Raw genomic sequence first — 15,713 nt, 5'->3', positions numbered from 1 at the left:
TAATCTGGTAAGCTTTTATGAAGAGGTAAGTTCCGGACTGGACCAAGGGAATTCAGTGGACGCGGTGTACATGGACTTTTCAAAAGCTTTTGATACGGTGCCACAGAAAAGGTTGATGCCTAAAATGAGAAAAATGGGGATAGGGGAAAATGTGTAAGTGGGTTAAGAGCTGGCTCAGGGATAGGAAACAAAGGGTGGTTATTAATGGAGCACACTCGGACTGGGTCACGGTTAGCAGTGGGGTACCACAGGGGTCAGTTTTGGGCCCGCCTCTTTTTAACATATTAATGACCTTGTAGGGGGCATAGAGAGTAGAATTTCCATATTTGAAGATGACACTAAACTCTGCAGGGTAATCAGTACAGAGGAGGACAATTTTATATTACAGGAGGATTTATGTAAACTAGAAGGTTGGGCTGATAAATGGCAAATGAGCTTTAATGGGGATAAATGTAAGGTCATGCACTTGGGTAGAACGAACAAGATGTATAATTATGTGCTTAATTGTAAAACTCTGGGCAAAACTGTCACTGAAAAAGACCTGGGTGTATGGGTGGACGACAAACTCGCATTTAGTGGCCAGTGTCAGGCAGCTGCTGCAAAGGCAAATAAAATAATGGGATGCATTAAAAGAGGCATAGATGCTCATGAGGAGAACATAATTTTACCTCTATGTAAGTCACTAGTGCGACCACACTTAGAATACTGTGTATAGTTCTGGTCTCCGGTGTATAAGAAAGACATAGCTGAACTGGAGCGGGTGCAGAGAAGAGCGACCAAGGATATTAGGGAACTGGGGGTCTGCAATACCAAGACAGGTTATTACACTTGGGGTTATTTAGTTTGGAAAATCAAAGGCTTAGGTGTGATCTTATTACAATGTATAAATATATGCGGGGACAGTACAAAGACCTTTCTAATGATCTTTTTACTCTTAGACCTGTGACGGGGACAAGGGGGCATCCTCTACGTCTGGAGGAAAGAAGGTTTAAGCATACTCACGCGGGTTCTTTACTGTAAGAGCAGTGAGACTATGGAACACTCTGCCATATGATGTTGTAATGAGTGATTCCCAACTAAAATTCAAGAAGGGCCTGGATGCCTTTCTTGAAAAGTATAATGTTACAGGGTATATATATATATATATATATATATATATATATATATATATATATATATATATATATATATATATATATATATATATATATATACAATTTTCTTGATATTGCTGTGATCCAGGGAGCTAGTCTGATTGCTGTATGTGGAGTCGGGAAGGAAATTTTTTCCCAATGTGAAGCCTTCTGATTGCCACATGGGATTTTTTTTGCCTTCCTCTGGATGAACATGTTAGGGCAGGTTAGTATAGGCTTTGGGTTGAACTAGATGGACGTGGTCTTCCTTCAACCTTAATAACTATGTTACTATGCAAATGTGGCAGGGGTGTTATCAGCTTCTATTTTCTTTTTCAGATCCACAAAAATATCTGGCTAACATGCAGGACCCAAAGCCAGACCCTAGTTCTGTGGCACAGAATCAGGAGGAGGACGCTGCTGAGGTCCCCACAGAGGCATCACAGCCTAATAAAGACAATGCAGATATATTAGAAGTGACTGCAATGGAGCAATCTCCAGAACAAGATACCAACAGTGACGTGGAGGAAGCGGCCGAACCGCCTGAGAAGGTAGAGCCCGAGCTGCCTCTTCCTCCAGAATTTGACAAGTATTGGAAGGCCGTAGAAGCAAATCCTGAGGATTTCACTACATGGACCTACATGTTGCATTATGTTGAACAAGAGGTCAGTAACTATCTTGTACAACTGATACAGTGCCTGCTGCCGCTGCGCAGGAAGGGGGGTGGGGATGCCTTCTGGCGCTGCACAGGAAGGGGGTGTGGGGGAGCCTGCTTGTGCTGCGCGGGGTGGGAGAGCCTGCAGTCACTGCACTGGAGGAGGGGGGGGGAGCCTGCCGCCGCTCCTTATCCTGTACTACCTCTTACATGCGATTTTACAGGGGTTTTCTTTTGTGAGTGATTGCATATTTTTATGAATTTTTCCTCTTTAGTGTGGGTCCTTCTGCTGTGACAATGATGGACCCTAGTGATAACCTGTGGTGAAGGAGCTGGGGATAGCTCAGATCACTACGTAAACTGTTGCCCAACAAAAATAAAATAGCTAGCCCACGCATTGTTTTAGTTGACTTGTTTCATCCTGATAAGCTTTTTGTATTTGTCTCCTATTTAGAATCACATATTTGCTATTCGGCGAGTGTTTGACATGTTCCTCACTCGTTATCCGTACTGTTATGGCTACTGGAAGAAGTATGCTGATCTGGAAAAGCGGAGCAACAACATCATGGAGGCAGATGAGGTAATTACGAGGATATGTAGACATTAGGCAGAAGACTGGACATTGGCTTAGGGCCTGCGGTAGGCCTCCCCTATGTGTAAGGTCAAAACAGGATTAATACTACAGCATTTGTCACTAAGCGTGACATTTGTCCTAATATCTCCTTTCTTTGTTGACAGGTGCCTTAAATCTTCACAGTTTGTCAAGCTGTGCAGTGCAAGCCAATATTACACTGCAGCTTAACAAGTAGGGCAGGGCTTTGTCATTCGTTGTGTGGTGGCTTAGAGTATTTTTTTTATTTTTGCTGGTTTACATTTTGCTACTTGTTTATTGAATTTGTGGTCAGACGCTGTGAATGAGAATCTAATGGGTCTGTGCCTTAAGGTCTGTACCCCAAAGCCAGCCCTCAGCTCCTGCTAAGAATACAGCTGCGCATTGAAGATCAAGACTCACTGCAAGTGGAGCTCAGAACATAAGCCATGTTCTATCCAGCCTCCACTTCTATGGTAATGGCAAGATTTTCAATGAAATACCAAAATTTGTAAGGTTGACCGGATACAAATTCTTCTCCTGGGACAAGAAATATATAATTGCCCTTGGCGTATTCTCTTTCTTTTATCTTGCTGCATAGGTATATCGTAGAGGAATTCAGGCTGTTACCTTAAGTGTTGACCTCTGGATACATTATCTTCAGTTTTTAAAAGAAACTTTAGATCCAGCTGACCCGGAGACCTCTAACACGCTGAGAGGGTGAGTTATTCAACAGTGTCAAGTATGACTGCTCCAGAGGTACACTGAGCCCATTCATTTCTGTGGCTGTATGCATTATCATTGTAAAAAAAATGTCTTAATCTTTGTCTATATTTTTACAATGAAAAATTATTAGCTACGGCTAAATTGTTTTTGCTTTGATGGGTTTTGTTAAAGGGAATGTCAGTAAGATTTCTCTTAGCCTGCGTGCCAGTGCTATGTAATACTCTTTCCAGTGATACCATTTTCTTTGCGATCTGGTGCTTCCTTGCTCTGAAACTCGTCTTGTTTTCATATGCAAATTAGCATCTCATGTGGCTGTATGGGTTGTGTGCTGCTTGATTGACAGTGGAAAGCAGAGTTGAGAACTTCTCTTGCCAATCATAAAGTGGGACTGGCGCTGATGAGGAGAAGCCTAGAGTAGCCGAGGACGGAAGGGGCATGGGTATTCCCACTGTAACCTGCAGATTCCCTATATAAGATCATTGCAGTTTTACAGTATGTGACGTCTTTAGATGAGATCCCTGTGGGGTTTGTTTTCACCATGATTCTGACCCATTTTTTTATCTTGCAGGACATTCGAGCATGCCATCATGTCAGCAGGTCTAGAGTTTCGTTCAGATAAGTTATGGGAAATGTATATTGCCCATGAGGCCGAGCAGGGCAATCTAAGTGGAGTCACCTGTATATACAGCCGCCTTCTGGGAATACCAACACAGCAATATACTCACCACTTTCAACAGTAAGTTAAGTATTATCGACACTGTGGGGTTTTTATATAATAAGGAAAAATGTACAAGCCGGAAAATCAATTAAGACGAGGTAATATGTGAACAGGCATTGTCTGTGAGAGCGATCAGAGAAAAATGATTTTAAGAGGGGAAAAAAAACAATTATACTGTATTTTTCAGACTAGAAGACGCACCTTACCATAAGACAAATGGGAAAACATTTTTTCCTATTAAAACTTCCGTCGCAGGTGGAGAGGCCATTATCACTAATTTTAATGTACTAGGGTATAATAGGGAGGTAGGAAATTTATTGTTTTGTGTCTCCGCAGTGTTATTCACACAGCGCACATATACATACACAAGCAGCTCTGCTGCATTCACATACACACGTGGTCAAAATTGTTGGTACCCCTCGTCTAATGACAGAAAAACCCACAATGGTCACAGAAATAACTGGAATCAGAAAAGAGTATTAATTAAAAAATGTATGAAAATGAACAAATGAAAGTCAGACATTACTTTTCAACCATGCTTCCACAGAATTTAAAAAAAAAAAAAAATAAAACTCATTAAATAGGCCTGGACAGAAGTGATGGTACCCTTGAAAGTAATGTGACAAAAGGGACCTGTTAAATCAAGGTGTGTCCTCTAATTAGCATCAGGTGTCTACAATCTTGGAATCAGTGAGTGGGCCTGTAGGAAGGGCTACAGATACTCACTGTGCTGTTTGGTGACATGGTGTGTATCACACTCAACATGGACCAGAGGAAGCGAAGGAAAGAGTTGTCTCAGGAGATTAGAAAAAAAATCATAGACGAACATGTTAAAGATAAACGTTATAAGACCATTTCCAAGCAGCTTGATGTTTCTGTGACTACAGTTGCACATATTATTCAGAAATTTTAAGCTCCTTTTGACTGTAGCCAACCTCCCTGGATGTGGCTGCAGGAGGAAAATTGATGACAAATCAAAGAGACAGATAATATGAATGGTAACAAAAGAGCCCAGAAAAACTTCTAAAAAGATTAAAGGTGAACTTCAAGCTCAAGGAACATCAGTGTCAGATTGCACCATGCGTTGTTGTATGAGCCAAAGTGGATTTCATGGGACACGACCAAGGAGTACACCATTGTTGAAAAAAAAAAAAAAAATCATAAAAAAGCCAGACTGGAATTTGCCAACCTACATGTTGACAAGCCAAAAATCTTCTGGGATAATGTCCTATGGACAGATGAGACAAAAATTGACCTTTTTGGCAAGACGCATCAGCTCTATGTTCACAGATGGAAAAATGAAGCATTCTAAGAAAAGAACTCTGTCTGTTGCGAGCTCATTTTCTCGTTCACCTTTAATGTCCGATGAACTCCCTCTGCTGGTGAAAGGAGGTGGTGAAACGGATTTGGATGGGAGAACCCTGTCACCTGAACAGGTGGACTGCGATTGGACATCCGGAATCTGAGTGGATATAATCAATCAATCAAATTTATTATCGCCAAGTACATATTACATATATACAAGGAATTCTTTGTGGCAAAGAGGCAACATAATATATAACAACAGATACAACAAGTAACATCTAACAAGACAGATACAGTATATAGTCTACACATGACGATTTAATTGTTGAACAGAGAGTGGATAGAAGCTGTTCATATGGCGGTTGGTGCTGCATTTGGGGACTCTGAAGTGACGTCCTGAAGGGAGTAGTTGGAATGAGAAGTGTCCCGGGTAAGACAGATCAGATGAAATTTTCAATGCGTGGGATCGAATACTCTTATCAAAAAGATCCTGGATTTTAGGCAGGGGGGAACGTATAATTCTCTCTGCTGTTCTGAAAGTCCTTTGTAAGAGGAGTTTGTCATGCGCAGTGGCTCCCCCATACCAGACTATCAGAGAGGAACAAATCACAGATCTGATGACAGCATTAAAGAATAAGATCAGCAGATTCTTAGACAAACCATATCTTTTCAGCTGACGCAGGAAGAACATCCTCTGTTGTGCTTTTCTTATAACCGCATCTACGTTTCCCCCCCCCCCATTTAAGATCATGAGAGATAACACCAAGGAATTTGGTCTCTGTGACCCTAAGAACCACTTCGTCATGGATGTAGATTGGAAGTATCTCATGTTGATCTTTCGTAAAATCCACAACCATCTCAGCAGTTTTTTGTGTTGAGTACAAGATTATTGGCTTTACACCAGTCACATATTCTTTTCACCTCACTCCGATACAAGTCTTCAGCATTTCCCCTGATGAGACCAATCAGTGTCATATCATCGGCAAATTTCAAGATTTTTACTGAGTCTGCTGAAGAGATGCAATCATTCGTATAGAGAGAAAACAGTAACGGGGACAAAACACACCCCTGAGGTGCCCCGATGTTTGTGACCAAGGTGTCCGAAGTGAATGGTCCAACTTTTACACTCTGTATCCTGGCTGTCAGGAAGTTATAAATCCACAAGCATAAGTTGCGAGGGACTCCAAGAGCTACCATTTTCTTATGAAGTAAATTCGGATCAATGGTATTGAACGCTGAGCTAAAGTCCATGAAAAGAATCCGGACATATGAGTGCAGTTCATCTGTATGATCCAAAATGTACTTCAGTGCCAGATCGGCAAACGACACTGTCAAACGATTCTCCTTATAGGTAAACTGAAGCGGGTCCCATAGCTTCTGCGTGAATTTTATCAGGTGGGACATAATTCTTTCGAAGACTTTCATAGCTTTCATAACTTTCAGAAGTGAGTGCTACTGGTCTATAGTCGTTCAACTCAGAGCATCCCACTTTCTTGGGGACAGGGATAATTGTGGAACTTTTCCAACACTGAGGTACAACGCACTCTTTCAGTGACACATTGTATATATTTGTCAGTATAGGGGCAAGCTGGGTAGCACATACTTTCAGACACATTGGAGATACACCATCAGGGCCTGGTGCCTTTTTGACCTTAAGTCTCTTCAGGATGCGTATCACCTCTGCCTCGGAGATCACTACTTGGGTGTTGCACAATGAATGATCTTTATATGAACAGACTGAGGAGCTTAGAGATGAATAGATTATGATATAAGGCAGCCGACGCCCTGTAGGGTTGCTGGTGATTTCTCTGCTTTGAGCTCTGGCCTCCAGTTCAGTTCCTGTCTTCTAAAGCTAAGTTTTGCTCTGTTATTGTTCCATGAGATTTTGTCTGATTTGCTTAGTTTTGTGTTCTGTCAGCCCCGGTTGGGGCTCTGCTGAATTTCCCTTTTGTCCTGGTTAATCTCTCTTGCTCTGTCTTCAGAATATATTGGAGTGCTGATATAGGGATTTTGAAGTCTAGTGACTTCAGGGCCGTTTTTCCTATCAGACGTGTTGGGACATTTTTGGTAGGGTTTTTGCGGATTGCAGCCAGCATCTTTTCTGTCCTTTCCGTTGGGCCCCATCATTTGCTCTGCCTGTCTTTCTGTCTGTGTTTGTGTTTTCATCTGTTTTCACCGACAATACATGTTGGGGGCTGTCTATTGCTTTGGGGTCTGCTCTGGGGCAGTTTAGATTTCCCCTTTCTTTAGGCTTATTTAGTTCTCCGGCTGTGAAGAGGCATCTAGGACCACCGTAGGAATGCTCCACGGCTGGATCAGGGGTCTGCAATCCGCTAGCTACCAACCTCTCTCGTTTTCTGGACTTAGCTTGCATTTTTGTTTTTTCCTCCTCCGGTGACTTTCATAACATCGGTCCCTACTGTGAAACATGGAGGAGGCTCTGTTATGTTTTGAGGCTACCTTGCTGCATCTGGCACAGGGTGTCTAGAATCTGTGCAGGGTACAATGGATTCTAGAGAGAAATGTGCTGCGCAGTGTCAGATAGTTTGGTCTCAGTTGCAGGTCATGTTTCTTGCAATCAGATAATGACCCAAAACACACAGCTAAAAACACCTAAGAATGGCTAAGAGGAAACCATTGGACTATTCTGAAGTGGCCTTTGATGAGCCCTGACCTAAATCTTATTGAACATCTTTGGACAGAGCTGAAACATGCCGTCTGGAAAAAGCAACCTTCAAACATGAGACAACTGGAGCAGTTTGCTCTTGAGTGGGCCAAAATACCTGTCGATAGGTGCAGAAGTATCATTGACAGATACAGGAATGGATTGATTGCAGTGGTTGCCTCAAAAGGTTGTGCAACAAAATATTAAGTTAAGGGTACCATCATTTCTGTCTAGGCCTATTTCATGAGTTTTATTTTTTCCTTCGCCTCATTGGGGGACACAGGACCATGGGTGTTATGCTGCTGCCACTAGGAGGCTGACACTAAGTTAATACAAAAAAAGTTAGCTCCTGCTCTGCAAAATAAACTCTCATGCTGGCTCCGAGAGAAGCAGTTCTTGCTTAGTGTCGGAGGCACACTGGTCTGGTCTGCAGAGCAAAAGCTCTTTATTTTTTTTCATTTTACTTTATGATTTTTACTTTTTTCTATTGGACGAAGTGGCGACGGATCCTTTCAAGGCTACGATCTCCCCAAACCATCAACAGGCGAGCACAGGGAGTGTCGCCTCCCCATATCCTCTCCAGCGATGTGGTTTGCCATGCGTGTTCTGCTTTTTTAGGGGCGACTGGTCCCTTAAAGGGCACCGATATCCCCCGCACCCTTAACGGCTGAGCACATGGAGTGTCGCCTCCATGTATCCTGTTCTGCAGACAGGATTAATGCCGGACATTTAGCTCTCTCCCATCCTAGGGGATTTAACCCCTTGGAAGTACAGAGGCCCCCTCTTGGCATCCATGCAGCCCCCACTGTACCACCACTGTTAAAGTGAATGGTGGAAGGAGGCGGACGGTCGCTCTCCACCTCACAATTAAAGGGATGGTGGATTGAGGGTTACCCCCTTAACCCCTGCACTGTCCATGACCAGCAGCAGCAGGAGGACATGTACCCGCCATATATCGCTGGCTTACTTGCCGCCCGGCAACTTCTCTGGGGTAAATGTCAGGGCTGGAAGGCTCTGAGCAGGTGGTCTGGGGGGGCGCTGGCGTAAGTGGGGCCATTCTGACAGCGGCGGCTCTCCCTGCATCGGCGCCGATAAATTTAGTCCCCGGCTTCGGCCTTGTGTGGGCTGCAGCCTGAAGCCCCGCCCACGCTATGACGCCCACTTTCCCGGCCCTTCTCGTCCAGGACGAGAAGCGCCTTTCCTAATCTCGGCGGCCATCTCCCCGCAACATGCTCTTGTGGCGGCTTGGGACAGGAACCCTTTCTCCCTCGACAGCAGGTGCCATTTATCCCTGATGGTCAGGCAGGCTCTCAGATGGTGGACACTGAGCTCTTCTCTCAATCAGGGGAAGTCTTTTCTCCCGGTTCAATGGCTAGTGGTGACTACCAATGCCAGTCTTTTGGGCTGGGGAGCAGTCTTTCGTCACCACACTGCTCAAGGCCGCTGATCAATCCGGGAATCGAGGCTCCCTATCAAAGTTCTGGAGATCCATGCGATACGGCTGGCCCTGCAGCAATTTCATCATCTTCTAGCTGGTCACCCCATCCAAATTCAATCCGACAACGCCCACGGCCGTGGCATAATCAATCATCAGGGGGGTATCTGCAGCAGGGAGGCCATGTCTGAGGGTAACTCTCACATTCTCCGTTGGGCAGAGAAGAATCACTCAGTAATCTCAGCTGTGCACATTCCAGGCGTAGAAAACTGGACGGCAGATTTCCTCAGCCGTCAGGAGCTCGCCTCGAGGGAGTGGGAGCTTCACCAGGAAGTTTTCAACCAGATCTGTCTTCGCTGAGGGACCCTAGATGTGGATCTGATGGCATCCAGACTGAATGCCAAAGTTCTCAAGATCCAAGAGCAATCGGAGTGGATGCTCTGGTTGTTTGGCGCCACTTTCGTTTTTTGCACATTTTTCCTTGTCTATTGTTACGAGGGTCATCTGGAAGGTCAAGGCAGAAGGAGTCCCAGTGATCCTGGCAGCTCCCGAGTGGCCTCGCCATGCGTTGGTCAGAGTTAATGCGCCTTGTTGCCGACCTGCCCTGGAGGCTCCCGGATGGTCCAGATCTGCTTTCCCAGGGTCCGATTTGTCACCAGAACTCAGGGACCCTGTGTTTAACGGCGTGGCCATTGAATCCTGATTTTTGACCCAGGCTGGGTTTTCTCAACAGGTCGCCTCCACAATGGTTAGTGCACATAATCCCACTTCGGTACGCCTTTATCACCGTACCTGGAAGACATTTTTTGCTTGGTGCAAGGATTGTGGCCTTCCTCCTCTCGTCTTCTCCAGTCCCACCATTTTGGAGTTCCTACTGGCTGGTCTAGACTCGGGCCTGGCACTGAGCTCTCTCAAGGGTCAAATCTCCGCCCTCTCGGTCTTATTACAAAGAAGGATCGCGACACGACTTCAAGTGAAAAGATTCATACAAGGGGTTTCACATGTGGCACCTCCCTTTTGCATGCCTTTAGAGCCTTGGGAACTCAACGTGGTTTTGAGCACCCTACAGGAACCCCCCTTTGAACCGCTTCAGGACATTTCGTTGTTTTTTCTGACCTGGAAGGTCGTCTTCCTTGTTGCAATTATATCTATCAGATGAGTTTCGGAACTAGCCTCTCTCCTGTAGTGCACCTTTCCTTATTTTCCTTTGGGGCAAGGTTGTTCTCAGGCCATCCCCGTCCTTTTGCCAAAGGTCATCTCGTCCTTCCATCTTGACAAGGACATTGTTCTCCCTTCATTTTGTCCTGCCCCTGTTCACTGGGTGGAAAGAGCTCTTCACACTCTGTACCTAGTCAGAGCTCTGAGAAGGTACGTCTCAAGGACGGTGATCTTCAGAAGGACGGATTCTCTGTTCGCTATCCCGGAAGGTCATAGGAAGGGTTTTGCCGCCTCTAAGGCCACGATAGCCAGGTGGATTCGTTCCACCATCCAGGAGTCATATTGCGTCAGAGGGCAGCCCATTCCAGCAGGGGTCAGAGCACACTCCACTCGAGCATTTGGGGCTTCCTGGGCCATTCGGCACCAGGCATCGGCGGAACAGGTCTGTAAGGCTGCGACTTTGTCCTGTCTACATACCTTCTCGAAGCACTATAATCACTCCCAGGCTTCCGCGGATGTGGGTCTGGGCAGAAAAATTCTGCATGCCGCAGTGGCGTCCATCTAGGCAATTTTTACGTGAAGCCTTATCCTTTGTGCTGTTTTCCCACCCAGGGACTGCTTTGGGACATCCCATGGTCCCGTGTCCCCCAATGAGACGAAGGAGAAACAGGGATTTTTGTGTGTACTCACTGTAAAATCCTTTTCTCCGAGCCACTCATTGAGGGACACCGCACCCACCCTGTTAGCCTAATGGCTTGTACCTGTTCTTTAAGTTGTCATGTTGTACTCTATGATAAAATGTTTCCTGCTGCTTTTGCACCGAACTGGTTCTCTCGGAGCCAGCATGAGGGTGTATACTGCAGAGGAGGAGCTAACTTTTTTGTATTAATTTAGTCAGCCTCCTAGTGGCAGCAGCATAACACCCATGGTCCGGTGTGCCGCAATGAGTGGCTCGGAGAAAATGATTTTAAGATGCGTACACACAGAAATCCCTTTGTTTAAAAAAAAAAAAAAAAAAAAAAAATTCTATGGAAGCATTGTTGGTTTATTTTTATTTTGTCAGATTCAAGTTATTTCTGTGACCATTGTGGGTTTTTCTGTCATTAAACGAGGGGTACCAACAATTTTGACCACATGTGTTTTGAACAGCTGACATGTGCCCCTAACAGCCGGAGGTGGAATCGTGATCCACCTGTGGCTGCTAACCTGTTGAATGCCGCTGTCAATCTTTGACAGCGGCATTTAATTTGATTGTGCTGGAAGCGTGTCACCAATCCCGCCCATCGGCTCTCGTGTCATCGGTCGCTGATGAGTTGGCATGACAGACCCCTGTGGTTGTCATCGCCAGATTGCTATGAGCGCCGCCCAGCTGTCGTCGCTCATAGCAAGTGAGCATTTCTGCTGCACACTGATCATTTGAGACTATTGAAGCAAGCAAAAAGTTCAAATCGCAGCCCCCTTCCTTCGCCCCATTCAGAATAAAACAAAGAAAAAAACAAAACAAATTTGGTATCGCTGCTTTCAGAATTGCCTCATCTATCGAGATATAAAGAATTAATCCGATCGGTAAACGGCGGAGCGAAAAAATTAAAAATGCCAGAAACACAACATTGCATTAAAATGCAATAAAGGGCAATCCAAAGATCGTATCTACACCAAAATGGTATAATTAAAAATGTCAGCTCGGCACGCAAAAGTGCTCATCCAGCCCCAGGTCATGAAAAATGGAGATTGTACAGGTCTCAGAAAAAACGACTTTACTTTTTCATTGGATTTTTTTTTTTTCACCACTTAAATAAAAAACAAACTATACATGTTTTGGTGTCTGAACTCGTAATGACCTGGAGAATCATAATGGCAGGTCAGTTTTAGCATTTGTTGGTAAAAAAAAAGTTGTGGAATTGCCCTTTTTTTGTTGGGAAAATACAGGTCTTATTGCTTACCCAGGGGTGGTGGCTGTGGTGAAGCAGGGTCGCTGCTGGCGGAGACAGGAGTGGGGCGATGCTGCGGAACCCAGACTGGGAGAAAGGGGTGTTCGGTGGTGCAGGCCGCAATGGAGCAGGGTCGCAGCTGGAGGAGGCAAGAGTGGAGCTGCGGGTGTTAGGTGGTTCAGAGGCTCCGCCAACATTCTGTGAAAGCCCAGAGACTCCGCACTGTTTACTATGTGGTGGACTCGGGGAAAATGGCTACCGGAGATCTCCATCTGCACCGCATCCGCGGCCCTTTTCCTGGAGACATCACATCGAAGCAGGCATGGATGGAGATCTCGACTTTCCTCCATCTGCGCCGAGTAAGAAGCCGGACCCCGGAAGAAGAATGATGGCTGCCATATGCCGCCGCTGCAGTGCTATTGCTTACCACTACCGCAGGACCACCGCTTGCTGCCGTACCATCACCTCAGGCACACCGCAACACCCCCAGCTCCAGGCCCACAGGTTTATATGACGCATCCTCATTTCCCCCCTAACTTTGATCATGAAAGTGCATCTTATAATCTGAAAAATACGGTACCTACTCTGAGAAGACACAAAATCACATGGGCTGAGCGGTTGTGTACCTGATTCTTATGGAGTCTTGGATCTTGGTTTCTGAAAAGGGTTAATGTTATTCTATAAACTAAAGCCTGTGAAGTGGTGGTTCAGCTTTTTACTTTGCTGTGTTACATAGCCAGTACCTGCTGTGATCAGAGCTAGCTGCAAAATAATATGCGCGAGGGACTGCTGAAGGCCGCTGTAACAGCAGCCTTAACCCCTTTCTGACATCTGATGTACTATCCCGTCCATGGGACCTGGGCCTCTATGCCCATGGACGGGATAGTACGTCATAGCGATCGCGGCCGGGTGTCATCTGATTATCACAGCTGTCACGGACCGCCCCCGACACGTTAACCCCTGGCACACTGCGATAAAACACGATCGCAGTTTACCGGGGGTTTAGGGAAGCATCGGCAGGGAGGGGGCTCCCTTCGTGCTTCCCTGAGCCCCCCGGAGCAGCGCAATGTTCTGCGCTGCTCCGGGGCCTCCTTCCCTGCAGGTCCCCGGATCCAAAATGGCGGTGGGGGCCTGCAGGGAGCCGGCTTCCTCATGCCTGCAAAGCGCCAACATGAGGAAGCCTCCAGCACTGCCTATGACAGATCGCTGATCTGTCACAGCGATCTGTGATGTGACAGATCAGCGATCTGTCACATGACAGTTATGTCCCCCATGGGACATTGTTATAAAGTTTAAAAAAAAAGTGTAAAAATAATTTATAAAAAATCGCTTAATAAATAAAAAAAGAAGAAATTCCCTGAGGCTGGTTTCACATTTGCGCTTTTGAGCGCAGCGACGGCCTGCGCACGGCCGCCGCTAAGCCCTACCCCCTGCCGCGCCTCCGCCGGTAGCTCCGCCTACCGGCGCATGACGCTGCATGCGTCCTGCGTCCCCTATCTTTATCACTGGGGGCGCAGTATGCGTTTGGCGGCGCATGCGTCCTTTTCACGGTGAGCTGACCAGCGCCAAACGCAACCTGCTGCAGTTTGGCGCACCGTGAAAAGGACGCATGCGCCGCCAAACGCATACTGCGCACGGCCTGCGCCCCCAGTGATAAAGATAGGGGACGCATGCAGCGTCATGCACCGGTAGGCGGAGCTACCGGCGGAGGCACGGCAGGGGGCGGGGCTTAGCGGCGGCCGTGCACAGGCCATCGCTGCGCTCAAAAGCGCAAATGTGAAACTAGCCTTATTCATTATTTGGGAATAAAAAAAACAATAGTACACATTTAGTATCGCCGCGTCCGTAACGACCCGCCCTATAAAACTGTCCCATTAGTTAACCCCTTTAGTTAACCCCTTAAAAAATAAAAATAAAATAAAAAAGCAAAAAATAATGCTTTATTATCATACCGCCAAACAAAAAGTGCAATAACGCGCGATCAAAAAGACGGATATAAATAACCATGGTACCGCTGAAAACGTCATATTGTCCCGCAAAAAAACGAACCGCCACACAGCGTCATCAGCGAAAAAATAAGTTATAGCTTGCAGAATAAAGCAATGCAAAAATAATTTTTATACAAAATTGTTTTTATTGCATAAAAGCGCCAAAACATAAAAAAAAGACATAAATGAGGTTTTTGCTGTAATCGTACTGACCCGAAGAATAAAACCGCTTTATCAATTTTACCGCACGCGGAACCGTGTAAACGCACCCCCCCAAAAGAAATTCTTGAAATGCTGGTTTTTGTTCATTCTGCGTCCCAAAAATCGGAATATAAAGCGATCAAAAAAGTCATGTGCCCGAAAATGATACCAATAAAAACGTCAACTCGTCCCGCAAAAAATAAGACCTCATATGACTCTGTGGGTCAAAATATGGAAATTTTAGCTCTCAAAATGTGGTGATGCAAAAACTATTTTTACACTAAAAAGCGTCTTTTAGAATATGACAGCTGCCAAACATAAAAACCCGCCATAAATAGTAAATCAAACCCCCCCCCCCTTTATCACCCCCTTAGTTAGGGAAAAATAATAAAATTAAAAAAATGTATTTATTTCCATTTTCCTATTAGGGCTAGGGTTAGGGGTGTGTTGGGGTTAGGGTTGGAGTTAGAATTGGGGGGTTTCCACTGTTTGGGGTATCAGGTGCTCTCCAAACGCAACATGGCGTCTGATCTCAATTCCAGCCAATTCTGCGTTGAAAAAGTCAAATGGTGCTCCTTCCCTTCCAAGCTCTGCTATGCGCCCAAACAGTGTTTTACCCCCACATATGGGGTATCTGCCTACTCGGGACAAATTGCAAAACAACTTTTGGGGTCCAATTTCTCTTGTTACTCTTTAGGAAAATAAAAAATTGGGGGCAAAAACATCATTTTTGTGGGAAAAAAAATGATTTTTTTTTATTTTCTCCATCGCTTCATTGGGGGACACAGGAACCATGGGTGTATGCTGCTGCCACTAGGAGGCTGACACTATGCACATAAGAAAATTAGCTCCTCCTCCGCAGTATACACCCCACCGACTGGCGCTCAATTAGTCAGTTTAGCTTCGTGTGAGTAGGAGGTGGACACGGGTCTTTCACTAGACCCCTATCTACCTCAGCATGCGTCGTTCCCTTGCAGGTTCCCGGAGGGATACATAGTGAACAGTCACATCTGTACTCCCACAAAGAGACTGAGTACATCGTGTACTGCCACCCTGTAACCTCATAGGTCTAGCCGGCAGGATCAAGAGCCTCTTGGACATGCGGCATGTCTCGTGTCCAGGCCACCACAGATCCTAGCCTCAGCCTCCTACCCACTCGCCCACCAGAGCCTGTCGGTATATTGAGGCACGGACGTCCGCCAAGGGATA

At 45.7% G+C, this 15,713-nt stretch overlaps 1 protein-coding gene across 1 annotated transcript in view; it reads left to right on the top strand.

The window, feature by feature from the left end:
- PRPF39 (pre-mRNA processing factor 39) overlaps positions 1–15,713 on the top strand; it is a 75,240-nt gene that overhangs the window by 9,111 nt on the left and 50,416 nt on the right. Inside the window, exons 2-5 of the mRNA XM_073577783.1 lie at positions 1,473–1,798; positions 2,243–2,368; positions 2,979–3,097; positions 3,672–3,839. Of these exons, the coding sequence (XP_073433884.1) occupies positions 1,496–1,798; positions 2,243–2,368; positions 2,979–3,097; positions 3,672–3,839 (716 nt within the window). The 5' untranslated portion in view covers positions 1,473–1,495. The remainder of the gene's footprint in view (positions 1–1,472; positions 1,799–2,242; positions 2,369–2,978; positions 3,098–3,671; positions 3,840–15,713) is intronic.

This window comes from Dendrobates tinctorius, unplaced genomic scaffold (genome assembly GCF_039654945.1).
Source record: "Dendrobates tinctorius isolate UK_male_01 unplaced genomic scaffold, ASM3965494v1 ptg000057l, whole genome shotgun sequence".
NCBI lineage: Eukaryota > Metazoa > Chordata > Amphibia > Anura > Dendrobatidae > Dendrobates > Dendrobates tinctorius.
This window is presented reverse-complemented; position numbering and strand designations above follow the sequence as displayed.